General features: G+C 40.5%; 1 protein-coding gene across 11 annotated transcripts in view; it reads right to left on the reverse strand.

Moving 5' to 3' along the window:
- The window catches only part of TRIM44 (tripartite motif containing 44), a 110,587-nt gene that overhangs the window by 66,357 nt on the left and 16,547 nt on the right, over positions 1 to 27,683 (reverse strand). For 7 of the 11 annotated variants that reach the window (XR_010406894.1, XM_064576633.1, XM_064576636.1 and 4 more), the window contains exons 2-3: positions 22,491 to 22,568; positions 20,744 to 20,809 (exon numbers count right to left, since the gene is read on the reverse strand). Coding sequence is in view for 10 of the 11 variants with exons in the window: in XM_064576633.1 (XP_064432703.1) it covers positions 20,744 to 20,809; positions 22,491 to 22,568 (144 nt within the window). In the remaining variant the exon portion in view is untranslated. Of the gene's footprint in view, positions 1 to 14,382; positions 14,611 to 18,637; positions 18,812 to 20,743; positions 20,810 to 22,490; positions 22,569 to 27,683 lie in introns of those variants that run through there. The other 4 variants (XM_064576634.1, XM_045893900.3, XM_064576638.1 and 1 more) reach the window with 3 other exon arrangements.

Here is a 27,683-nt window from a genome sequence, read left to right on the forward strand (position 1 = left end):
CTTCCTCACAACTATGTGTATTTTAGAAATATTTTCAAACAACTCTGCACGGTAACTATGGCAGGGAAAAGGGAAAAGGTAGAGCAGTGGACAGAAGGAGGAAGGAGAAAATAGCTGTCACCTAAGCGAATCCCTTTCTTTGCCAGATAAGGGAACAGCCGCAGCTGCAGGGCACCTGGAGAAGATGCTGGGGACACCAATCTTCCTGCTCCCAGTCTGGTGCTCTGTTCACTAGAACAGTCTCCAGGAAGGAAAGCCAAACTGGGAAAACCTAAAAAGGAGACTGAGGAAGAGAAAGTCTACAGAAGAGGGGAAGATGGGGCCATTTTTAATTAGCCTCTTAAAAACTGAAAGAGGCTTGATACTTTAAGCAGCTTTTGTAACACTGCCATAAGAACGTCCATACAAAATAAGGCCTGTAGGACAGTCTCTCTTCACACATCAAGTGACTAAGTGACATAAGCCCTCAGGAATTCATTATACTCTCTGCAGGTGCTCTCCCTGGTGCGCAGGAAAAGGGGAGGGGGAGTGTTAAATGTTGTTAATGTCCCTGCAAATTCTTTATCAGATTGAGAACTGTGATTTGTGCTTATTTATGTAATTCCTTTTTATTTTTAGTGTGTTTATTTCAAGGCTGTTATACTTTATGATGACCTTTTATAAATGGATCTCAAACTCTGAAATAAATTAGGTCTTATAAAGACCTAAGACCTTCTCTTAGAGACTAAACGTAGCAAATTTTAGCTAAGAGATGAACTTTTCTGAATGCCTGCAAAAATCTCTTTAATAGTTGCAAGTGACTAAAAATGGAGAACAAAATAAAAACTGACTCGCAACCTATTTCACTAACCCTCACATACACATGTGGTTCAGGTCAGAAGCTGACATCAGTCAGGAAAGGTGTGGCCAGACTGCAGTAGGTGACTAAATCATAGGGCTTAAAAAAAAAAAAAAAATCAAATTCTCTATTTCCCATTGTTTTACACAGATTTCTCAACCTTTATTTTGTACAGTTTATCTTATACAGATCAGGCCACAAATAAGAACTGAAGGCAGAATAATCTACTCTCTAAAACCTTTATCCTTTTCACCCCCGTTCTCTACTAATCAACAAAAAGATATTCTCCAACCTAGTTCAAAATGGTAAGAACAAATCTCTGGGTCATAGCTTCCATTCACATTCAGAGGCCAAAGGAGAGATTCCCTGGGGGACCTGGCATATAGTAGGTTGAGTACTCTGGAGAAAGGACTCTTACCAATGGCAGGAGTGAAACAGCTTTCAAAACTCCCTTTCAAGCTTCATTTCACCTCCCTGCCATCAAAACTCCATTCTGCTACAAACTTCATGGTTCTCCAAGAGCAGCAGACCCTTTCTGTCAGCCCCTGCTACCGGAGAGCCACTGACATCATTTCTGTGTAGGTTTCTTAGAATTTCTTCAGCCTCTATCCTACAGCTCCTGAAAGGTGAGAGTGACAGTCTGATACTCCTGACTGTATTACATACAGTGTCAGTAAAAAGAAAATTCTACATATGCAGAGAAGAGAAGCCTGGGTGTATCACAGAACAAGCTTTTTTAGAGGCACAGAACTTCACTTACCCTAAACAAAATCTTAATGTAGAACCCTAAATCATAACAGAACCAAAAGTAGAACTACTCTGGTTAAAAGAAAAATCTCCCCCTCCTCAAAGTAATTCCTAGGGCACTGGTAGTGGCCTCCAGCAAAATCTCCCCTGTGATACCTGGGTCCTCTACACAAATGAAACCCTAATAGGAGCTTCCTCCCTTTGGTCAACTGGCCCCTAAGTTGTTGAAACTTTAAAGTCCTAGGTTACAAGCCATTTGATATATCTTTGTTATCGTTGTATTAGGGTGAAAATCTGTATTACTTAAACATAGCATTTTACTAAAATTACTTAAACACAGCATTATAATTTGCAAAATTGGGTGGCTTATATGTGAACAGTCATAACTAGTGAAGATCTGACTGTTCTCATTAGAGCTGAGTCCAACTTCCTCAATTTATAGGTCACACACATACACACACATACATGTCAAGCTTAGAAACCAGCTTTCCTTTGGTCCAGTCCAGTATACTTTGTGCTACAATATATTGCCTGTTATAATCCCTTTCTGCCTGCTTCAGGTTCTTCAAACTTATTTCTTCTTAACTGAGATGTTTCCTTGGTCAACAGGCAGCTCTGTTATTATCCCCACTGAGATGTTATTCCCCTCCAAGTGAATCTTGGGATAAATGATACACATCTGAAGAGTTAAGTTTCATCCCATGCTACTTTCTATATGATCTTGTAGTTAATATTTCCATGCTAGGCTGAACCCAAGAGGCATACAGACTGGCACTTTACACATACATAATTAAACACATAAAACCTTGAATTAAGAGCTTATAGTTAAAAACAACACCATTCAATGTGCTTGACATGGGTTGCAAGCCATTAACTCCTAGTTAGCTGGCTTGTAGGAAACTAAGATTTTATTTAGTTTTCTATTATAGGCAAATTATTTAAAAAAAAAAAAAAAAGGCATACTAGTTAGAAAGCATCATAGCTTAAGAAAGATTTGTTCCAGAAAGGTGTTGCTGACATGAACTGAGAAAGATGGAACAGGGTCAGGAGCAGGAAGCTACACAAAAGAAAAACATTTGAGTCTACGTTGGTTGAAGAGTTCAGAAATACTTGTTCTACTAGCCAAATTCCTTGCAAGTAAGTTTAAAGGAGCCTACTCCAAAAACGATCTTAAAAAGTGTGAACTGTATGAAATAGTTTGTGAGGACTCTAAATACCTCCCCAAAAGGTCAAGAAGTCCACTTTTACTCCCCCTTTCCTCTTCTGAATGGCCACTATTCTAAAATAGAAAAAATAAAAAAGCAGGAAATGCAATTTTTTCAGATGCTACAAGCTGTCTTCACTCCCACCAGCACAGTGCCTTCCCAACATGCCAGTGTCCATGGAAACTTTCAGGTTGGGAATCTCAAAGTTAAGGCTTCTGCACAGCCTCCAGTATTTATTCTGGCATTTTGCTCCAAGACAGTGCTTTCCAAATCTCTATCAGGCTCCAGTGAGGGCAGGTGAGGGAAGAGATGAGGACAAAGTCCTTTTTCAGGATCTTTTGTGTATGAGAAGAATAGCCACTATTCGTGAATAAAACCAATGCTCATTCCTAAGGCTTGGAAAATTATCTACTATTAGCCTAGAAATACAGCAGATATGAACTATGAACTACATTCCATTACTAACATTCTGAGTGCGGTCAAATATTTTCCTGACAACCTGGTTAGAAGCCTCAGTTGCTTGGATTTTACAATGGGGGTACTGAGAAAAGAAAAGGTTATTAAAGTGACCATTTAATCTCTTCCTTAAACCAATTTTCTCATCTTCATCAGAAAATGCAGACAAAAGCAGTCGTGTATATCCTCTTTACCTCCTTTCATTACTCCACTGTGTAAATACAGCACCATGGGGTCTCTACCTCTGTATCCACCCAAAGAACTAATAATAGTTACTAATAATAACATTTACTGTTGCTGTTATTAATATTTCTATTACAAAAGACTGTAAGAAATACACCAAAATGATGGAGAGTGATTACTTCGGAGTGATGGGATTAAGAGTATTTTTTTTCCACTTTCAGTCCAAATTTTCTATAATAATGTGTAACACTTATTTTTTCTTGAACAGTAATTTTTAAAAATAAATGAAGCTTAAAAAAGTTAAATCCTCAATAAGATATTAGCTAATTGAACCCAACAATGTATAAAAAAATTATACAGCATGACCAAGCAGGATTTATCCCAGGCATGCAAGGCTGGTTCAACATTTGAAAATCAGTTCATATAACCTATCATGTCAACAGGCTAAAGAAGAAAAATCACATTATCATATCAATAGATGCAGAAGAATCATTTGATAAAATCTAAGATTCATTTATGATAAAAACTCTCAACAAACCAGATTATAGGGAAACTTCATGAAAATATCTACAATCTACAGCTAACATCACACTTAATAACGAAAAACTATAGGGGTGCCTGGAGGGCCCAGTTGATGGAACATGTGACTCCTGATCTTGGAGTTGTGAGTTCAAGCTTCACGTTGGGTGCAGAAATTGCTTAAAAATAAAATCTTAAAAAAAAAAAAAAATTGGTGAAAATCTATAGTTTTCCTGCTAAGATCAGGAACAAGGCAAGGATGTCTCCTCTTACAACTCCTTTTCATCATCATATTGGAAAGTGCTAGGTAGTGCAATAAGACAAAAAAGGAAATAAAAGGTTTACAGACTGGGAAAGTAGAAATAAAGCTGTCTTTGTTCACAAATAACATGGCTGTCTATGTAGAAGATCTGAAAGAATTGACAAAAAAACTCCTGGAACTAATAAGCAATTACAGCAAGGTTGCCAGATACAGAGTTCATATATAAACATCAATCACTTTCTTATATACCAGCAATGAACAACTGGAATTTGAATATAAAAACAATACCATTTACATTAGTACCCCCAAAATCAAATACTTAGGTATAAACCTAAGAAAATATGTATGAGGGAAACTACCAAATTCTGATGAAAGAAATCAAAGGAGAACTAAATAAATATAAAGATATTCCATGTTCATGGATAGGAACACTAAATATTGTTAGATGTCAGTTCTCCCAACTTGATCCATAGGTACACTACAACTCCACTAAAACATCCCAACAAGTTACTTTGTGGATATTGATAAAATGCTTCTAAAGTTTACATGGAGAGGCAAAAGATGCAGAATAGTCAACATAATATCAAAGGAAAAGAACAAAGTTGGAGGACACTACTTAACTTTAAGACTTATTATGATAAAGCTACAGTAATCAAGACAGTGTGGAACTGAGGAAAGAACAAACAAATATATCAACAGAACAGAATACAGAGCCTAGAAATAGACCCACATAAATGCAGTCAATTGATCTTGAACAAAGAAGCACAGGCAATACAATAGAAAAAGTCTTTTTAACAAATAGTGCTACAACTGGACACACATGTGCAAAAAAAATTAATCTAGCCATAGAACTTCCATCGTTCACCAAAATTAACTCAAAATGGATCACAGACCTAAATGTAAAATGCAAAACTATAAAACTCCTAAAAGATAACACAGGAGAAAATCTAGATGACTTTGGGTATGGTGATGACTTTTTAAATACAATTCCAAAGGCACTATCCATGAAAGAAATACTTGATAAACTGGATTACATTAAAATTAAAAATTTCTCTGTGAAAGACACTGTTAAAAGAATGAGAAGATAAGCCACAGACTTAGCCACAGATATATTTGCAAAAGATACATCTGATAAAGCACTGTTATCAAAATATACAAAGAACTCTTAAAATACAATGATAAAACAAAGAATCCAATTAAAACATGGGCCAACAACCTGAACAGACATCTCACCAAAGATATACAGATGGCAAATAAGCACAGGAAGGATGCTCAACATCATATGTCATTAGGAAAATGCAAATTAAAACAACAGAATGGCCAAATTCCAAACACTGACAACACCAAATGCTGACGAGGATATAGAGCACAATGGTGAGAGATGAGAATGCCAAATGGTACAGCCACTTTTAGAATATAGTTAGGAAGTTTCTTACAAAACTAAACATACTTTTACCATATGATCCAGCAATTATGCTCCTTGGTATTTACCCAAAGGAGTTGAAAACGTGTGTCCAAACAAAAACCTGCACATGGGTATTACAGCAGCTTTATTCATAACTGCCAAAACCTGGAAGCAACCAAGATGTCTCGAAGTTAGGTGAACAGATGACTAAACTGCGATACATTTACACAATGAAATATTACTCAACACTAAAAAGAAATGAGCTAGAAAGCCATGAAAAGACATGAAGGAACCTTAAATGCATCTTACTAAATTAAAGAATTTAATATGAAACAAGGCTACACATTGTATGATTCCAATTATATGACACTCTGGAAAGGCTATGGAGATAGCAAAAAGATCCGTAGATATCATAAGTCTAGAAGGAAGGAAAGATGAGTATGAGATTTTTTAGGGCAGTGAAAATACTCTGTATGATACTATCATGGTAGATAACATCCTATACATTTGTCCAAATCCACTGAATATACAACACCAAAAGTGAACCCTAATGTAAACTATGGACTTTGGGTGATAATGATGAGTCAACACAGGTTCATTGATCGTTAACAAATTTATCTACCACTGTGCTGTGAGATGTTGATAGTGGATAAGGGTAAGAGTGTGGAGGCAGGAGGTACATGGGAACTCGGTATTTTTTGCTCAACTTCGAATCTAAAACTGCTCTAAAAAAAGTCTATTTAAAAAAATTAATACAATCAAAAGAGAAAACTAAATAGCCACTGAAATAGAGCCTAGAGAACGTGGGGGAAGGGTGCATGGGGGTGGAGTGACCATCCAAAGGGCCACGCAGGATAGTTCTTCCACCTGAACCTTCATCTCAAGCATGTCAACATTTTCATTCTTTGCCTTCCCAGTTAATACTAGATCCTTCCTAATCTGACTTCCCTTTTCTATAAGAAATCAAAGGTTTTTTTAAAGCCCTTTTCAACTTAAGCCCATTAAAATAATGGCTTCCATAACAGCCAAGCACTTAGCACATGCTGCTCCTGTCATTTGAAGGTTCTTCTATGGGGGTGCCTGGGTGGCTCAGTCGTTAAGCCTCTGCCTTCGGCTCAGGTCATGATACCAGGGTCCTGGGATCGAGCCCCGTATCGGGATTCCTGCTCTGTGGGAAGCCTGCTTCTCCCTCTCCCACTCCCTCTGCTTGTGTTCCCTCTCTCACTGTGTCTCTCTCTGTCAAATAAATAAATAAAATATTAAAAAAAAAAAAAAGAACAAGGTTCTGCTATGGGAGCTTCAGTCATCCTGAGGCTCCCCAAAAGAGCAGATTTTAGTGTCTTGAAAAACTCTAAAAAAGATCTAACTAGGTGATCCAATGAGTGACCAAAGTGTGAAGCCACTTACTTTAGAGAACTACCAGGCTCATCAATGAGAAATGGACATTCTTACAGTATGTTAGAGGGACATCTGCTTCAGGACATTATATAAGCACAGTGGCATTAACCCTCATTATACAGCTCATATAATAAAGTGGGAGATGGAGTTAGGAGCGATGCTGGGTGAAAAGAGAAGGCATGCCTAACTTTGGCCTGATTCCGTCATTGGACATTCTCTTATCCTTTAATCCATGACAAAGACAGGGCCTTATGAATAATGAAGATGAAAATATAAAGGGCTACCATGTGTAGGCAGTGTGCCAGAGACTATTACATATGTGTTTCTCATCTTTCAAGTAGGCAATGATATTTTCATTTTATGTTAGGGAAACTGAAGCCCACAGTGATTAAGTCACCTGGCCAGTGTCATGCAGCAGGTAAACTATGGAGCAAAGATTCACCTCAGGTAAGCTCTGTTCCAGGTCAGTGCTCTGACAACCACTCCATAGAGCATCCTGCTACTGAAAAGGAAACTGAGCCCCTGAGAGCCAGTATCAGACCCCTGGAAAGCAACTCGGCATAGAGGAGAGTGCTCAGGATGAGAAGTCAGAGGCCCTGAGTGTTAGTCCTGTCTTTTGGAACCAACCAGCTATGTGACCTGGGGCAAATCACTGAATCTCTCAGAGCCTCAGGCTCCTGAGCTACTAAAAATGAAGAGCCAGTTTTCCTTTTATCTCTAAAATGATACAACTGCATAAATTTTGCATTCTTGGAGCAGTAACTCACCGATCTGGATTTGTCTCTAATCACAATTGTTACCTAAACAAGAGGGGCTTTGGGGGACTAGAAATCTGCCTTAGAAATTCTAAAGATGAAACAAAGTGTAAAGAGAATAAAATAACCTTTTTCCTTTGACAGTGCTGCCCTATCAAGCAAATTGCCCTCTCTCCCACCTTTAACCACCAAGCTTATTTAGAAGGTCACATAAAACCTGCTGTCATAAACACCAATAAAGAATCTACTAGTTGCCAACTCTATTTAATCTCACTACTGACCTGTCCGTAGCATTTAGCACTACTGATGCCCCTCAGTCTTTAATTTCCTTCCAGGGTTTCTGTGACCCTGGACTCCTCTGGCTTTCTATCAGCTCCATCCCTACAATTTTACATACTCTCTCTAGATGACTAGAAAAACTCCTCTAAACCAAGGGTTTTTCAACCTCAGCACTATTGATACTTGGAGCTGATAGCTTTTTGTGTAAGGGAAATGTCCTGTGCCTTGTGAAATATGCAGCAGCACCCCTGGCCTCTACACAGGTGGTGAGTAGCATCACCCCTCACCTCCAGACGTTGTCAAATGTCCTCTGGGGCCCAAACCACTTTCTCTCTACACTCCCATCTTAGTGATTTCAACCCACTTTTGCAATTCAACTCCTCCCTCCACAGAGATGACTCCTACACCTGGATTTTCTCTCCAGGCCTCCAGTCTCACAATTTCTTTTGATGTCTGTCTCTGCCTGGATACTTTTCTATTACTCGAACCATTAAGCCTCAAACTGAGTCCTCTCCCTCCTCCTCATTGTTATCACTGCTGCCTTTTCTGAGTGCCCAGATAGTAGGTACTACCATTAAGCATTTCACGTGTTACTTCAATTAATCGTCACAAAGATACCAAGTGGTGACAATTATATTCTATCAATTTTACCAATGAAGAGACTGAGGTTCAGAGGGGGTGAGAAACCTGCCCAAATTCACACACAGAGTAAGTGGCAGAGCTGGGATCTGCACCCACACAGTTTGACTACACAAGCTTCCTTTTAACCACAATATTATTCTTCCATATCTTCCATTCAGACCTTGTCCTATTCCCTGCCTTCCCCCTTAACAACACCATGGTTTAGGAAATCACCTAGGCTCTAAATTCTGGAGCTCAGTTTCATTTTCTCCACCAGGAACAGGTCTCTTGACTTAGCATCTGGAGGAGAAACGATGACACCTTTGCTTGGGCTCTTGCACAAAATGGTGGTCAGTACATTAAATGTCAGAAGCCATCCCACATCTGCCTCTCCACCACACTGGCTGAAGAAGTCTGCCCTTGTATCTATGAAAACCCCCTTCTTTGCATTCCCTCAGACTACTCTCCACTAAATCTCTCTACCCAGTCTCTAGACCCAAATGCTCCATCTTAGCTCCACCTGCCCCCTTGCCCCAGGGTCTTTTAGCCCACTCCCACTCTCATTTGCACCTGTAACTTGCTGAAAGAGATTCCGGGTGATCCCCTCTATCTCCTCCTTGGTGTTTAGACCTTAGCTTTGTCTTATACAGTCTTTGGTTTGGCTTGTACCTTCAGCTCAGGTAGGAGCCCCATATTTCAATCAGAATACTCCAGCCTTCCTCTATTTCTGCCAAAGTGCTTCTTCCTGAGACTATAAATTTTGGTCCTTGAGCCTAAGTACGCTTGTTCTTCAACGGCTTCACGCATATGAACCTGTAGTATGCTTCTTCTGAATCTCCTCCCTTTCATGGTTTTCCCTCCCCCAAATATAAATATGAATATACATGTACATGCACACATGCACATGTGCGTGCACACAAACACACACACAGCATTAGAGACTCAGGACTATATTATCTAAAGGCTTTGTATTGGAAAGATCCTAACAAACATTTGAACCGAATCTGCTAATCAGCTATGAAGCCATCTGAGAGAGACATGGTCACAGCAGACTGCGGTCCAGCCCTTACCGTGAGAGATGGCGATTTAGCCACTATGGCTGTGGCATCCCTGCCAAGCATCCCCTCCTCCCAGGGCTGCCCGTTCATGCTGTCAGCTGCTATGACTCTATCGCCATGAGAATGTGATGTGGAACCCAGTGTCATGGCACTGAACTGGATGCACCAGAGAAAAGTTCAACAGGAATGCTAGGCTCCCTTTGAATCGATACAACTGCTTGCTTCTTAGATGCTTCTCATCTTGCCTGACTCCAGGGTGGCAATAAAGAAAGCAATCACAAACTTCTGAACACCACTCTTCCTGAGTGAAAAGAAAAAGAATTCTGGGTGACCCTCCTGTAGAAATGTGAAAGTAGAAGAAGGAGTCCCCAGAGACACCCAGGACCTGTAATAAGAATGAGTGAGAACTAGGGCAGCTGGGTGGCTCAGATGGTTAAGCGTCTACCTTCGGCTCAGGTCATGATCCTGGAGTCCCGGGATCGAGTCCTGCATCGGGCTCCCTGCTCGGCGGGGAGTCTGCTTCTCCTCCCTCTGACCCTCCTCCCTCTCCTGCTCTCTGTCTCTCGTTCTCTCTCTCTCTCAAATAAATAAATAAAATCTTAAAAAAAAAAAAAAAAGAATGAGTGAGAACTATTTCACTTTGTTTTCTTGCCTTTCTTCCATCTTAACCTGTGCATAAGCTAGAAAGACAGTTTCTGCTTCAGAAATTATCCCATAGGAAGTGGGAGGTGGGAACTGACACTGAAAGTTTCAGGGGCAACTAAACAGAAATTATTTTTAAGCCTTTTAGACTTGAATATACAAAGCATGTCTATATTATCTGCTGAAGTTCAAAGCAATTTTAAAACAAGACTCACCCCTCCACCTTCATTCCACTTCTCTATCCAAACATTTTCCCTGCAAAGCCACAATTATTTGTGTACTATCGAAACCAAACAACTGTGCACTACCAGGAACACTCAGGAAAGGGCACTGAGATGTATGTCTCAGTCTTCTTTGTTACAGCTGTCCAAATGGTAAACCTCATGGAGTCTGTTGTGACAGAGAAAGAGATGTGAGTACTGACTCTGCTAACTCAATGCTTCTGAAGCTCAGAAAGGTGAAAGTTTTATTTGTAAAACAGAGGTAATAATATCATTCTCACAGGTATTTTTGTGAAGTTTACACAAAATAATACATAAAAAGAATTTAGTATTCTCTGGGCACATAGGAACATCGGCAGAACTATTCTGCTGGTCCAGATAACAGTAACCACAAACATTTATTGTGTGCTTTTCATATGGTACCTCCCACTGAGCTTTCACAGATAAAGAGTCCCCAATTAGTTTTCTTAGAGAAAGAGCCTACAACCTTGGGAGTGCAGATGCTAATTTCCCAAAGGAACACAGGAACGACTTTCTCATACGACCTAGGCATGAAGACTAAGGATGTCAATCAGAGGCTCCTTGCCTCAGTTTTAGTAAATGGCCACAAGCTGTCAAGGAGCAATGTTTGCCTTTTCTAGTTTGATATAATCAGATACAGTCTACTTCAATGATATTGCAGCAAAGCACAGAGTGCGAAGGATAGGTCACATTCTGCCCCTCGCTCCCACACACAGTCTGTAGGTATAGTCAACCTCACAACCTGCTTCTATCATATTGTCTCTCTTCTGCAGACTAAAACCGTATTAGATCCCTGGAGCAGCTAACAATCTGCTTACCTAAGAACCACAGGGCTTGTTAACTAACTACCGTTGCTAAAATACTTTTTGGGCCCCTAAAGGCCATGCTAACCATCCTCCATTCTTTCTTTTTTTTAAGATTTTATTTATTTATTTGAGAGAGAGAGAGAGCATGAGTGGGGTTAAGGGCAGAGAGAGAAGCAGGCTCTTCACTGAGCAGAGAGCCCGATGCAGGGCTCCGTCCCAGGATCATGGCCTGAGCTGAAGGCAGACGCTTAACCGATTGAGCCATCCAGGTGCCCGATCCTCCATTATTTATCTCCTCTTCAACAGTTTCTGTTTTCAGGGTACTCAGTAATAAAAGTATAATATGATTAACCCTAGCTTACAGATGACACTAAAGGCTCAGGCAAATCAACAGGTAATAAGTGCCAGAGGACTCGGGTCATCTGACTCCAACACCTGTGCTCTTCACCATAGTAAAAGCAAGCATGTCATACTCAATAGTTTTTTTCCCCGAAAGTCTGAACAAACTCTCTACTGGTATACTATTCCCAACCCATCTTCCATAGGTAAAAGTGAGTAACCTCCCACAACTACTAACAATTCTATATAGCAATCACAGAAAGGCAATTTATTGGCATCATTAGCCTTAGGTCATTAAACCTCTTAAATCTTTGCTTCTTGATCTGTAAAATGGAGATTATAATGTCTAGCTAATCAGGTTGAGTTAGGAATTAAGGAGCTATCAAAGATTCTATTTCACTGGCCACAGAATTAAACAGAAGCCCTTCAACAAAGCGTAGTCATCAACTAAATCACTGGGTTGAATGGACATTCTCTACAGCTACAGATGGATTTTGTCCTTTGGCTAAAAGCAGTCAGGAAAGATGTGATTCTCAAATTTTGCCTTTTATATACACACACAAGCATCTACATACAGACCTGAGGTAGACTGAGAGTTGTACTCTGTAACTCTAGCCTTAAGTTATCAAAGAAAACATCTTTTTCCTTGAGCAGACCTGAGTTTTATTTAATAGCTGAATGAGAGATTGAACTAACAGGAAAAGGGGAAGAAGGGAGACAGGAGAGGAGGCCCTTAAATAAAAGTCTGGGTGGTTTTTATCACTATTATCACAGTAAAGTTTTATATCTAAGCACCCAGGCTCCTAAATTAAATGTCAAATACAATCCTGCACTGGCAACATGAAGTGTGGCTGCTTTGGGGGAGTCCTGACAGCTCCCCTCCCCTCCCCATGTTGGTCACGTAATAAGCCCTTCAAGCTTTGGCAGAGAGTATATTATCAAGTTTCCTGTCAGTGCAGACAGGAGCTGGAGCAGGGGGAGAAGGACATCACAACGTGTTAATTTTATTAAGCCATTTAAAGCTCAATCCCTTTGCTTTCTAACAATGCTCCAGCCCACCAGGCAGCTCAGAAACCATGCCTACCCTAATTTCAAAATGCCTAGAGCTTATTTATACAGTACTTCAATTAAGAGCTCTGGTGCCCAAGAGAAAGAGGATGACCAAAGGGTAAAGCTACAGGAGAAGCAGGAAGGGGAAGTAGGAAGAGAACAAGAATCTCAGTGGTGTTTAAAGTGAGGACATATCTCCTAATGTGGCTCTTAAATGTGACACTTAATTTCTTTTGTGACCCTTAATTTATTTTTCTTTTAATTTGGCACCAGGCAGTTTTGCTAACTAGAGAATTTGCTCCATAACAATAAGCATAATTGCTTCTATGCATTGATTTCTTGTTTCTATTGGGAACATATGGACACATAGCTGTAAACTCCCAAGGCAGATATATTTGCCTCAACTTGAATGGGCAATGGAGCTACAGTGAACTAACCCTAGGTGAGGCAGCCACGCAAGGCCCAGAGTCAGCCAGCCAGCCAGCCAGCCAAACCAAGGGGCTCCAACTGTGGGGATTTAACTCAATTTATCTGAATGCTATTATCACTCAAAAGAGGTAGCAGTGGTCCTTTAAAGTGTCACTAATCCCAGGAAGTGTTAATTGATCTAAGTATAGAATCTAGTTAGTTGTAAACACGTGGCTTCTTTTTCTAGCAAGGATCCGAAGGCCTCCTGAACTATGGGTGTGGGATTGCTGCCCCCATGGACCCCTGGCCTTCTGCTGGAAGAGGGGGTGGATCTCAGGACTAGGAAAAGGCTAGCAGCCGCCACCCTGAACAGGATGCTATACTAAGCACTTTAAATGGATTATCTCATTTAATTTTCCTAACGACCCTATGAAGTATATACGATTTTCCCCTCTTTCACAGCTGAAAAAAATGAAAAACCTGAGACATGACGATATGAAGCACAGGATCTGCCTGAGGTCGAACTGGTGGTCAACACTGGAGGTAATGTGACCAGGTGCGGTCTGATCCAGAGCCCACGCGGGTAATAACTATAGACTACTGCCTCTCCCTGACAAGCTAACATCGGGTTTCTGCCCCTCATCCCTGCCTAGAAGAAAGGAGAAAGAAAGACTATTCACTGATGAATAGAATTACTGGGTCATATGGCCACTCTATGTTTAGCCTTCTGCGGAACTTTAAGTGAAGGGCTAACAAAAGTGATTCAGAAGGAAATCTCTCACCCTCTCAGCAGCTTTATTGAGATAGAATTCCCATATCATACAATTCACCCATTTAAAGGGGTTTTAGTATATTCAGAGCTGTGCGATCACCCCACAATCAATTTGAACATTTTATTTTCATCACACCAAAAAGAAACTCCACGGCCCTTAGCAATCACCCCCACCCCATTTCTCCACCTCCCTCAGCCCCAGGAAACAAGTCTATTCCTAGCTGTAGAAATCTGCCCTACTCTGGACATGTCACACAAATGGAATCACTCAGTATGAGGTCTTCTGGGAATGGCCTCTTCCACTGAGCACCACTTTCAAGGGTTAGCCTTATTGCAGCATGTATCCACACCGCACTTCCTTCCTGCCAAATAGTGTCCTGCTGTGTGGATAGACCAGATTTTACTTACCCGGTCATCTGCTGGGTTGCTTCCACAGTCTGGGTGGTATGAATAATGCTGCTATGAACACTGGGGTGCAGTTTTTGTGTGGATATGTTTTCATTTCTCTTGTGTATGTACCCAAAAATGGAATTGCTGGGTCATATGGCAACTCTATGTTTAACCTTCTGAGGAACTGCCAGCCTGTTTTCCAAAGTGACTGTACCACTTCCAATTTTTCCACATCCTTGAAAAATGGAAAACTTCTCTTTATTGAGAGAACTACAGAACTGTAGTCCTAAAAACCATCAACCTGCTCCAGCTCTGCTATTACTGCCTGGGTGACCTCGGGCAGGAACGCTTGGCCTCCTGGCACCTCAGTTTCCTCTGCTGTAAAGCGGGGGACTGCAGATGGCCTCAGACTTCCCACTGAGCCCTACATGTATTCACTTAGTCCCATCCTGTGAGACAGCCTGACTAGCAGCGGGGGATGCTTCAAAAGGACCACTTGGGGCTGACTGCATGACTGTGTGTCTGACTTTGCATTAACTAAATTTCTGAATAATCTTAGACTGTTACTGGCATGTCTGGGGAAAACAAACTTCAGTGTGCTTATGCTATTAGGAAGAAGACAGAAATGCCATAATGGGTAAAACTTCCATTTGGCAATAATGGCAGACTGGCCTTCAGGATTTTAGTTTTCCAAGCTGCAGTTCAAAGACTGAAGTGGATTCAAATGATAAAAATGTTTATAAGGGATGATGTCAGGTGGAAAAAGCAGGATACAAACTATGTATGCATGTCTATACACACAAAAACATATACAGTTATCTAATTGTATATATACTTACACACACACAGAATAATAGTTATCTCTATTTGAAGGGCAAAGCACCATGATATTAACCAGTTTTCTCACAGGTGTGTCTTAAAGTGTGATGTATTGACCATGTGCATTAGAATCGTCCAGGCTGTATATTAAAAAAGCAGTCTCAGAACCACCAAATTAGATATTCTGGGTGAGGCTCAAGAATCTGCATTTAAAAAAAGGTACTCATGTGGATGGACTAGAGGTATTATGCTAAGCTAAATAAGTCAGAGAAAGACAACTATCATATGATCTCACTCATATGTGGAATTTAAGAAACAAAACAGAGGATCATACGGGAAGGGAGGGAAAAACAAAATAAGACGAAATCAGAGAGGGAGATAAACGACAAGAGACTCTTAACTATAGGAAACCAACTGAGGGTGGCTGGAGGGGAGGTGGGTGGGGGGATGGGGTAACTGGGTGATGGGCATTAAGGAGGGCACGTGACGTAATGAGCACTGGGTGCTATATACAACTGATGGATCACTGAATTCTACCTCTTAAACTATTAATACACCATATATTAATCAATTGAATTTAAATAAGATTAAATTAAATTGAAAAAAGAGGTACTCAAAGTTTACAAACGACTGCAGGGAGATTTTTTTTCTTCTATATATACTGGTCTGTTTTTTCCACAATTTTCTAGACAGCATGTAACACTCTTATAATTGGGGGATGGGTAAAAGGGGAAGTTGTTTCATTTTGTTTTGATAAAGGCAGGGGTATGGTGAAGGAGGGCAAAGAGCTTGTTTCTCCCCTTTCTACCACCCAAGTGTTTACAGAGGATGAAAAGGGGCTGCATTTGCTCCTTGGTGGATTCCATGCCTCAGAGCCTAGCTCAGGCCTGAGACAGCACAGGTATTTTCCCATCTGGTGTCCTCCATCACTAATGGGAAACTACTGAAGCACCAGCCTCAATTCTTCATTTTTCCAGTGCTAAATGCTCTGGGCTGTCACAACTCCTCTCCATCTCCCCATACTTTCTGTTGGAAAAGGCCATTCTCCAGTCCTGGACCCTGGGGTTGTGGGCTGCCCTATCTAGTAAAGGCAGGTAGGAAGGAGAATGTAAGGGAAAAATAGTCAGTGAAGAGTCATACTGCTAATGAGGACAGCACATACTTCTATATTTACTCATCTATGGGTTCAACAATTGTGTGCAGGGGAAGAACGTGAAGTATGACACATGTGAAGTCCTAGTCCTGTCACTTACTAGCAAGCTCTTTACCCCCTCTAAACCTTGGATTGTTCCTCCATAAAAAAGGACAAGTAATATTTCTTTTATAGCGTTACTGTAATAGATAACGCATATCTATTACTATTACATCATCTAGTAACTACCAGGCTAGGACTTGAGGGTACAGAGATAAAACACTATGAATGCCCTTCAAGATTACTACTTACATCTTCTTTTTTTTATGAAAAGTGTAGAAATAGGTCAATAATTCTAATAACTTTCCAACTGAAGGAACACTTTTGAATGAATCAACTTGATAACTGAAGCAGCTCAATTCTCTGCTTCAGTTGGCTGCATAAACACTGCCCCAGTGAATGCTTCTGTGTTGGGACAAGGCAAGGACCAGCATGAAGCCTGGCTTGACCCTGGTAAATAACAGGATACTAACAACAAGAATTCAAGTAGGTTTTGCTTATATCCATTACTCTTTGTACATGCAAAACCTATCGTTTCTTTAATGAGTCTTTTTTAAATTTTTTTTTTTAAGATTTTCTTAAGATTTTACTTATTTTATTTGAGAGAAAGAGAGAACACAAGCAGGGGGAGGGGCAGAGGGAGAGGCCAACTCCCCACTGAGTGGAGAGCCTGACATGGGGCTTGATCCCAGGACCCCGGATCATGATCTGAGCCAAAGGTAGACGCTTAACCAACTGAGCCACTCAGGAGCCCAGAACCTATCATTTTAACAAGAGTCTGATTAGCACAGGAGAGTGAAGAACTGGGCTATGTTCCATGTCAAGGATATCAGCTACTAAAATGGACTGTAAAGTTCTCTTGCAATTATAAAATGCCATGTAAATGCTAAATAAAAATAAAACAATTCTCAGATCTATTTAATTTCATGTTGCTAGACAATTCTCTGGTTTTAAACTTCAGTAAGAACACCTTCAGACATTGAATATAGAAAAAAAAACCTGGTATGTTTTAGGCAGTGTTAGTATGGCTAGGTCCCATGTTTAATCCCACTTCAATCTGAGAGAATAATGTGAGCCACTTGGCTTGAGTTTAAGGCACTTTTCTTGAGAATAACTTCTTGTAAGATTACTATGATTTCATGATACACAGCTGTGTTTCTGTTTGTTTCAAGCACACCAGCCATAGGAACAAGGAACAGCGCATGTTAGATGGAAAGAAAAGCAATCAATACTAACAGAGAGAGTGGCTGTTATGAACTGCATAGTAAGATGTTAGTTGGATTGAGTTTAGCATGTTATGTTTTTGGTTCAGTGCTTTCTGAGAGGCTGGGCAGTGGGAAGGAAGGGAAGGGACTCCATGTGTTTTCTGAGCTTCAGTTTCCACTGGGTATATATGAAAGATAACTGCACAGTCACTTCACAGGAGAGTTTTAAAGAACTCAGAATACCTTCAATTTCTTAAAAATCCAGGTATGGACACGGACATGCACATGCCTGATTAACTACATCTTTTAATTTCCCTAAAGTCTATAATAAATATAAGAAATCTACAGACAAAAATCCTACTTTGTGCAATAAATGTTTCTGAAAAGTATGACTGAAAAAAATATGTTTGCAAACTGGATAATATCAAACACACTGGGATGGCTTACTATTTAAAAGACTACTTTGAATTAAACAAAGATTGTTTGTTATTAAAAATACTCTCTCCATTATATACAAAGTTCTAGATCCCTGGAAATATGCATCCTTTAAAACAGGGCTCACCATAGCAACCTGCATGCACATAACTTTTTTTTTTTAATTATGTTATGTTAATCACCATACATTACATCATTAGTTTTTGCTGTGGTGTTCCATGATTGTTTGCATGTAACACGCAGTGCTCCATTCAATACGTGCCCTCTTTAATACCGATCACCAGGCTAACCCATCCCCCCACCCCTTCCCCTCTAGAACCCTCAGTTTGTTTCTCAGAGTCCATAGTTTCTCATGGTTCGTCTCCCCCTCTGACCTCCCCCCCTTCATTTTTCCCTTCCTACCATCTTCTCTCTCTCTCTCTTTTTTTTAACTTATAATGTATTATTTGTTTCAGAGGTACAGGTCTGTGATTCATCAGTCTTACACAATTCACAGCGCTCACCATAGCACTTACCTTCCCCAATGTCTATCACCCAGCCACCCCATCCCTCCCACCCCCCACCACTCCAGCAACCCTCAGTTTGTTTCCTAAAATTACAAATTCCTCGTGGGGCACCTGGGTGGCTCAGTCGTTAAGCGTCTGCCTTCGGCTCAGGTCATGATTCCAGGTCCTGGGATCGAGCCCCGCATCAGGCTCCCTGCTCGGCGGGAAGCCTGCTTCTCCCTCTCTCACTCCCCCTGCTATGTTCCCTCTCTCGCTGTGTCTCTCTCTGTCAAATAAAATCTTTAAAAAAAAAAAGAATTCCTCGTATCAGTGAGATCACATGATACATGTCTTTCTCTGACTGACTTATTTCATTTAGCATAATACCCTCTAGTTCCATCCACGTCATTGCAAATGGCAAGATTTCGGGGGTTTTGATGGCTGCATAATATTCGTGTGTGTGTGTGTGTGTGTGTGTGTGTGTACACACCACATCTTTTTTATCCATTCATCTGTTGATGGACATCTGGGTTCTTTCCATAGTTTGGCTATTGTGGACATGGCTGCTATAAACATTGGGGTGCACATACCCCTTCAGATCCCTACATTTGTATCTTTGGGGTAAAACCCAGTAGTGCATGCACACAACTTAATCTGGTTCTGTGCCTTATTTCCCAACCACCACTGGCTCTGATTCCTGTCCTCAGGCTCACTCCTAGTGGCTGGGATTTGGTGTCTCCTGTTGTTCCTCTGGTTTTGGAACTCAACCCACTCCTGTCCCATGGCATGAGTCTTGATCCTTGTAAATCCTGACCAGAACTCCTCTCACTCTTTGGGCCCTGCTGCTTCTCTGCTGGATATGGCACTTTACAGGAATCCTGTCCTCTCAAGCAGCCACAGGCCACCTCCCTTTCCTCTCCCCTGCTCCTCTGCTACCTCTGCTCAATTTGTTGGTTTTCTAAGCCTGGATTTTTATGGATCTCACTTTTTTTGAAGTTGAAATCACTTAGACTTATTTACAAGGGTTCTTCTGGCCATTTGCTGAAAGGAATGAAAAAAAAAAAAAATCAAAACAAGAGAGAAGGAAAATCACCAGAGTCAGCATAGCCTCTAGTCACCCCAGACCCACTGAATCAGCAACTGTGGGGGTGGGCCCAGCACTCTGTAAGTTCTCCAGGTGATTTTTATGAACATTAAACGTTAAGAACAACTGGTCTGGAAGAAAAAAGGGCATGTGACAAATATTTTGGACAAAATGAGGCTTCTCATTAAGAAGAAAAATTAAGTCTACATTACTGACACAGAAGAATGTCCAAAATATTCTGTGTAATAAAAACCATAGGTGCAGTATAATTCTTGTAAAAAATCTTAGAGGTATATTTCCACAGGGAAGAATGTCTAGAAGGTTACACACCAAATTGTTAATAGTGGTTAGCTTGGGGGAAATTTGACTTTTTCTTTATGAATATCTGTATTTTTTAATCTATAAGCATATATTATTTTATAATTTAAAAAAATGGTTAATCTAGTCATCTTCCACTCCTCTCTGACAAAACTCAGAGGTAAAAATTAACTCAGTCCCCAGTAGATTTCAGTGTCTGGACTAATGAAGCTTTGTGATGCTTTATGGAATTCTAGAGGAAGTGAGGCAGTGATAGCGCTCAGTGCTCCATGACTCAAATCAGTGCTTCTATGAAAAGCTCCTGTGCCAGGAAATGACAGGTCATAAAGCCTGAGAGATTCTGCCCTTCTTAAATAGGCCAACTTAAAAAAGGGATGGTAGAGTTCTGAGGGAATGCAGAACAGACTAAAAACTTCTCTTGGAAGACAACTATTTGTTGCAAAAACTATGTATATAGTGTCCCATTTTCCACCCTCCCCCCACCTGTTTGTGATCTGGCAGTCATTCTGCAATGACTTGGACCTTCTTCAAGCTGGCTCCAGGTATATACAGTATATGCATATGGCAGACCAGAACGGGGTCTGAAAATAAAGGAGATTGGTGGAAATAATTCAGGACAAGATAAAGAGAAGATAAAAGAGGTGAGTGTGTATGCACATATCCAAGATCAAGTCTGGTCCTAAGAAATATCCTTTAGCTCATGATGCACCATGGGAAAATCCTGAGACTTCTACAAGCTGCTCTCATGGGACCACTCAATTTTTTCACCTCTGGCAAGTTTCCTATTAGAGGCACTCTATGCATTCATAAAGGACCCCAAAGCACTTTACCTGTATTATCATCATGCACAGAAGCCACTCAGTGTAATCTGTATACATCCTCTTGCTCTTCACTGCCTACAAGCATGGGGGTGTGGCAGAAACAGAAAATACAGTTGTCTCCTTCAGGATAGCTGTTGCCCCAGAAACCAGAAAAACTCGGTAAAAAAAAAAAAAAAGCTTTCAGTAATCCTTAATAATTAATTAGTTCATCTTCACTAAAGGAAAACTACTTATACCAAGGGTCTTTCTACTTTGAGCTAAGAAAATTGATAAAGGTTACACCAACTTTTTTCTATCAAGATACCCTCTATCTCTGGAGTCCTAACTACACCAGAAGGCAAGAGATATTACCAATGTCCAATACTTTCAATGCTGTATGAAGAGAAAGTTATTTAGTAGATAGGAGACTGCAGCCACCTTCTGAAAAGCCTGTCACTGTCTGTGGCTCCGCCTCGATAGTGTTTCAGATTAGAAAATCGGGGCACAACGGGATTAGATGGTAGAAAGGAGATGAACCCCAGTGCTTGGTCTGCCATGTGACATAAAAGAAAGAGCGCAGGTACTGGAGTCAATTTGAATCCCAGCTCTAAATTATACTAGATTCAAAAAATAAATAAATAAATTATACTAGATTCAGGGCAAATGGCCCCACCTCTTTAAGCCTTAGTGTCCTTATCAATAAAATGGGAATAATAAGCTACTCTACCAGGTTGTTACAAAAATCACAAGTACGCAAGAGCAGAGGGAGAAAAAGAAGTTAGTGTTTAATGGGCAGAAAGTTTCAGTTTGGAATAACTGAAGAAGTTCTGGAGATGGATGGTGATGGTGATGGTGGTTGGACAACAATGGGAATACTGAATGCCACTGAACTATACACTTAAAAATGGTGAAAGTGGTAAATTTCATTATGTATATTTTACCACAATTTTAAAAAAAGATATGTAATGCTCCTAGCACAGTGTTCTGGCTCTCTCAGTGGGTACTCAAGAAATGCTAGTCTTTTCCCCATATAAAGAAATTTAAATTAAAAGAAAGGGGGTGGGGATACAAAAAGTCAAACAAAATTGTGCTCCTTTCCCTATTGGATTGTAACAGGCTTTGACTCTCAGGCAGAGCCAGCTGGGACCAATATCCAGTAGTGCCACAGGAAGTCTCTGGGTAGGAGAAGGGAGGCTGTGTTAGTCAGATTCCCTCCGGCATGCTCAGATCCCAGTCCACCCCACCCCACTATGGAGTCTCCCAGAATATCAATCTTATAGCTCCCAACATATTGCAAAGAAAGCTGGGAAGCTGAAGCCATTTCCCAGACCACACTCCAGGTCATGAGGACAGAAGCATTCACCGTGGCTGCTGGTTGCTGTAAGTGGGAGAAAGACAAGACACTAGTGCTGAACACCAACTGGATGGGTCTGGAGCCTGTTCCAGGCCCCAGCATTAAGATGATCAGTACCTTGGATGCCTCTGACTAAGTTTAATGGACACAGAGGACAGTAGTCTCAAAGGCCTGTTAAAGGAAGATTAAAAACGCACTTGTCTGCAGTTCAGGGAAAACAATTAATGATTATATGTTGTAAGTCATAAAACACAGAAGGGAAAAAACAGATGACTTATCTCTAGGCATATTAAAACACTGCTCTGATAGGCAGGCTTAATTAGATCTCAAAGCGATGTTCAGATAGATGATCATTAACATCCCTCGAACTCAGCTCAGGGAGAACGAAATACAATACCCAATCAATTCCAAAACAATACTTACTTTAGGATCTGAGCTCTTGAACTTCAACCTTTCCACCAACTCTATCATAGCCGCCTTCAGTCCACCTGAGTCTTTGCTCTAAAAGAAAGAAAAGTCAGGGATCATTAGACAGCGTTTTGTTGCTCTCTCAAACACAAACAGCATTTCATGGAACAATGAAATGGAAAGCAATTTTTTCTTCTTATTAGCCAAGAGAACTAAACGACTAAGGAAAGCTCCACTGCCCCTCTTCCTCTCTCTATTGGACAAAGAGGGTCATGACATAAATTGCCCAGTGACCTGAGAGAACTACTGGAATGAAAATTAAATGCAATTTGTACAGGCTGACTCACTGCTTCATCTTAGGGTTCAACTGTGCCAGTGTTCACTGAGGGCTGAGGCTCTGAAAAGAGATTTTGATCTAGGAGGTCCACTTTATGACCTAGTGATTTTTATCTTGAACGTCTACATACCAGATACAGAAGTATGCAGTATTAAATATTCTTATAGAAATAAAAACAAAGAAAATGCCCTAAGATTTAACTGGAAATTGTATTACAGTGTACTGGTTGAGTACAGGTTTTTGAGTCAGACATACAAGGTTTCAAGTTTGGGGTCTGTCATTAACGAGTGGACTAACCTCAGGTAAATTACTGACTTTCTCAAAACCTCCTGCCCCTTCTTAAAATGTGGATAATAAACAGGGTTATTTTGAGGTTTAACTAGAACAGTGTCAAGGTATTGCCCAGTATGTGGCACATAGTAAGTGCTCAACAAATGTCTCCTGTTATTACTACCGCATTATAACGATTTATTTTTTTAAGATATTATTTATTTATTTGACAGAGAGAGAGAGAGAGAGGCAGATGCTTAATCGACTGAGCCACCCAAGTGCCCCTGCATTATAACGAGTTAGAGTAGCACAGTCCAAGAGAAATGTTAAGCCACAAATGCAAGCCACATATGTAATTTTAAGTTTTCTAGTAGCCACAAAAATAAAGTGAAATTAATTTCTAACAGATTTTACTTAACTTAGTATATCCAAAATATTATCACTGCAACATGTGATTTCAAAATGAGATATTAGATACATTTTTTCATACTAAGTCTTTGAAATCAGTCCCATTCAATTTAGACAAACCACATTTCAAGTCCTCCAAAGCTATATATAGCTAGTAACTACTGTACTGGTCAACAGAGATTTAGAGAATAGACTCTAGAGCCACACAGCCTGGATTCAAGTCCCAACTCTACCAACTAGCTGTGTGACCTTAGGCAAGTCACTTAGCGTCTCTATGCTTTTATTTCTTTTTTTTTCTTCTATGCTTCTATTTCTTTATCTGTAATATGAAGCTAATAACAGTACTTATTTCACAGCGTTATAGTAAGATTAAATGAACTAATATATGCTAAGGTGCTCAGAAAAGGGCCTGGAACATGGTAAATGCAATAGATTCATGAGACATTTCTATTATTGTTTGTCTGCCTCACAATATTTTAAACTCCTTTTTTTTTTTTTAATTTTATCTACCTATTTGACAGAGAGAGACACAACAAGAGAGGGAACACAAGCAGGGGGAGTGGGAGAGGGAGAAGCAGGCTTCCTGCTGAGCAGGGAGCCCAATACGGGGCTCGATCCCAGGACCCTGGGATCATGACCTGAGACAAAGGCAGATGCTTAACGACTGAGCCACCCAGGCGCCCCACGTTTTAAAATCCTTAAGGGTAAGAACTACAACTTCTATCTCTGTATCTGTGCCCAGCATCAAGAACGATTTGAAAAAGGCTGCTGAACAAATGAATGAACGAACATGCAATCTTAAGACATGAATGACCTAACTATAATACATGTGCGTAGCACACTCCAAAATCACATAAATTCGTTTATTTTCTTATCTCAACTCCTGTGTAGGATCAGGTAGGATCATCACCTGCATCTTACCAGTGATGAAAGGAAGCATGAAGAAGTAAAATGACTGACATTTTTTATGGGGGAAGGGATAATCAAGAGGTAAAATATAAACAAACACTACAAATATCTGTTACTCAAAATTGGTCTCAGAATCAGTAATATTTTCCAAATGTTCAGAACCAATTCCAATTCCTCTAAAACAGCAAATTCTTACTAAGACCCCTTTATGTAGATTAAAATAGACTAACGGCTCAGTCTTGTTTTCCCTCTAACTCCTTTTCTCTCCCAAGTCTATCCAGCAAAAGCCTGGTGTAACATGATTAGATGGGAGCTTTAATATGCTCTCCAAACAGTGTAGTTGACATTCCCATTCTAGTTGGGGTTCTAAATTTTAATAAATTGTAGTTTTAAAATGATGGTTTACAACTCTCCAAATTTCATCACCAATTTAAATCTTTAATCTCTGTGATCTCTCAGCAGACAGCTGGGAAAAAGAATCTGGAGGTCACATACCAGAGAGTGGGTGAGAGCTGAAGTACCTAAAAAAGGGTTAAGTTGCCAGACACAATCCTGCTTTTATGAGATGATCAGACAATAAAGCCTGTCTGGTGATATCATTTCTGTAACCTGCTTCTCATTGGCTGAACAAGCAGGTCACTTGTCCCTGGAAAGCTCTCTTCCCCCACATCCCAGCTGCCAGCGCCCATTTTAAGTTCTTCAGCAAAAGCCCTGATATATTGACTTTCCCCCTGGCTCTAGAGAACAGAAAGGAATGCACCAAAACTGTGCCTTAAAACATTCAGAAAAGACACAGAACGACAAAGGCATCCCTCAGAAGCAGACGACACTTTTGCAGGCAGATGTGCCTTGTGTGGAGAGATAAGGGAACCCTTAGCCTTCTTTCATAAAAATACAGTGTGTCAGCAGAATCCTCCCTCCTTTCACCAAGCATCAGCAGCACTGCCTACCCAGGGGAGAGACAGAGGAAGATGCACTGATATTCTCCCTTCAGGAAATTCACCCATTCCAACCCCCACCCCCGTTTTGAGAATTATTCTGAGATTAACTGGGGTCTACATTGAGTCAGCGATACCCAGTTTCTAAATGGGTGGTGAAGAAAACATTCCTCAATGGCTTTTTTTTCTACCCATAAAATAAGCAGATGGTCAGAAAGGAGAGGATCCACTGGGCAGACCTGCCTCCAACAGCTGCAGGGCTGGAGCAAAAGTATAAGTGGATGACGCTGGCCCCAGATTCACCTCCTTTCTTTCCCCACACACTTTCTGTACCTCAAAAAGCCTTGTATAGTATACAGATGTTCGAGCTAGTACACCCAAGCTGTAGGTGTACTAAGCAGTCACCTTGGTCACACCTGGGACCCAGTAATGCACACATCAGGGGTAGAGTCTAATGGCTTGATCCATCTTTGGGAGGACAGACTCAGAAAGAGGCTCTGCAGGCCTCAAAAGCAGGTTCACGACATTTTGTCAGGTAATTCTTGGGTCCTGGGTACTTGAAGAGTAGTCGAGAAGGGTATGGGCATAGGCCCTCTAAAGGAAGGGCCCTCTAAAGCATGCAGCATAGGGTAGGGGCACAGGGTTATCTAGGTCTAAGGTGGTATCTGAGTTTGAGTGTCCCCAGAGCAAAGGGTGGTTATCATGTTTTAGTGAATTATCTGTTTGCAAAGGGCAGTCATCAATCAAAAGGTAACCAGGATCGGAAATTATACCCTCATACTTCCCTTTTGTGGTGGAATAGAACAATTGCCTCTGAAAACTGTGTTCTAATTGAGAGGTGGACCACGACAGTAAGAAAGGGCAGGCTAATTCTAACCTCATAGACATTTGGTTCCATAAGTGTCCTGATTCTACTGTGTCAGCCCTTGCGGCCAGCACTATGGGTGATGAAGTCAGAGTCTCCTGATACCGTTCTTCTCCACCTCCATCCCACCTCACACGTTCCAAGAACACAGGAGTTCAATGTGAACATACCTTGTTTACACACCTCTTCCCTGCCCTGAAAGAGTGTAGAATAAAAAGAAACAAGTGGTATGTTGTGACACCTACCTCTCAGAGTTTGATTAATCTGTGAAGATGTAGCATGCTTCACAAAAGCCAACTCCTGGGGATGAGTCATAACAAAGCCAAAGAAAGGACAAATGCCTTACACTTGAAGTTATTCTTTATTCTCCAAAGCACTTTTATATGCTCTTTCACTGGCATTTCCCAATAAACCTATAAACTAGTGTATTCACAATTTATAGCTGAGAAATGGCTCGCGGAAATCAAATGAGGAACCTAAAAATCACGGGGCTCATACACTCTGTCACTGGCATTTCACAATTACACAGTAACTAAGAGGTGGTGTATTCTCACTTTACAATGGTCAAAAATGGTTCTGTGGAAGTCAAACAATGCCCCGCAAATCACAAAGCTAGTCAGTCAGCAGCAAAACCAGGATCAGAACAATCCAAATGAAAAAGATTTACAATATATACAGCCGAAGCGGTTGGTGTCAACAATACATAAGAAAATACAAAAGGGATTCTTATAAATAAGAAAAAGTCAAATAAGCCCAAAAGAAATCCAAACAAAGGATATGATATAATAGAAATGCAAAATGGCTAACATACATACTAAAAGAAAAGATGCACAAACTTACTAGCAATTAAGATATTTCTTATCCATCATATTGAAAAAAAAGTTCTGAAAAAAAAAAAGTTCTGATCTGATATCAAGTGATGAGGGGCTTTGGAGAAACTAGGGACTTCCATATGTTGCTGATACAAAATGATGAAGCTACTTTGAAATCACATACCTCACCAGTCCATTTCTCTCTCTATCCCCTTAAGAAAACCTAGCTCAGGGCGCCTGGGTGGCTCAGTTGGTTGGGCGACTGCCTTCGGCTCAGGTCATGATCCTGGAGTCCCAGGATCGAGTCCCGCATCGGGCTCCCTGCTCAGCAGGGAGTCTGCTTCTCCCTCTGACCCTCCCCCCTCTCATGCTATCTCTAGCTCATTCTCTCTCAAATAAATGAATAAAAAAAAAATCTTAAAAAAAAAAAAAGAAAACCTAGCTCATGTGTCAAGGAGGCATGCACAGAAATATTTATTGTAGCACTGAACAAACTGCAAACATTCTAAACATCTATCAACAGTGGGTGGCTAAATAAGCTCTGGAATTAACAAAGTGTGGAATATAATATAGCAAATAAAAAGAATGAAGTAGATCTGTTATGTGCCTGGATACAAGGCAAAACATACTGAATTTTTTTAAACTTGCGAAAGGATACATACTATAAAT

Source organism: Mirounga angustirostris, unplaced genomic scaffold (assembly GCF_029215605.1).
Source record: "Mirounga angustirostris isolate CCGP_5_RB_7025 unplaced genomic scaffold, mMirAng1.0.hap1 SCAF_13, whole genome shotgun sequence".
NCBI classification, from domain to species: Eukaryota; Metazoa; Chordata; class Mammalia; order Carnivora; family Phocidae; genus Mirounga; species Mirounga angustirostris.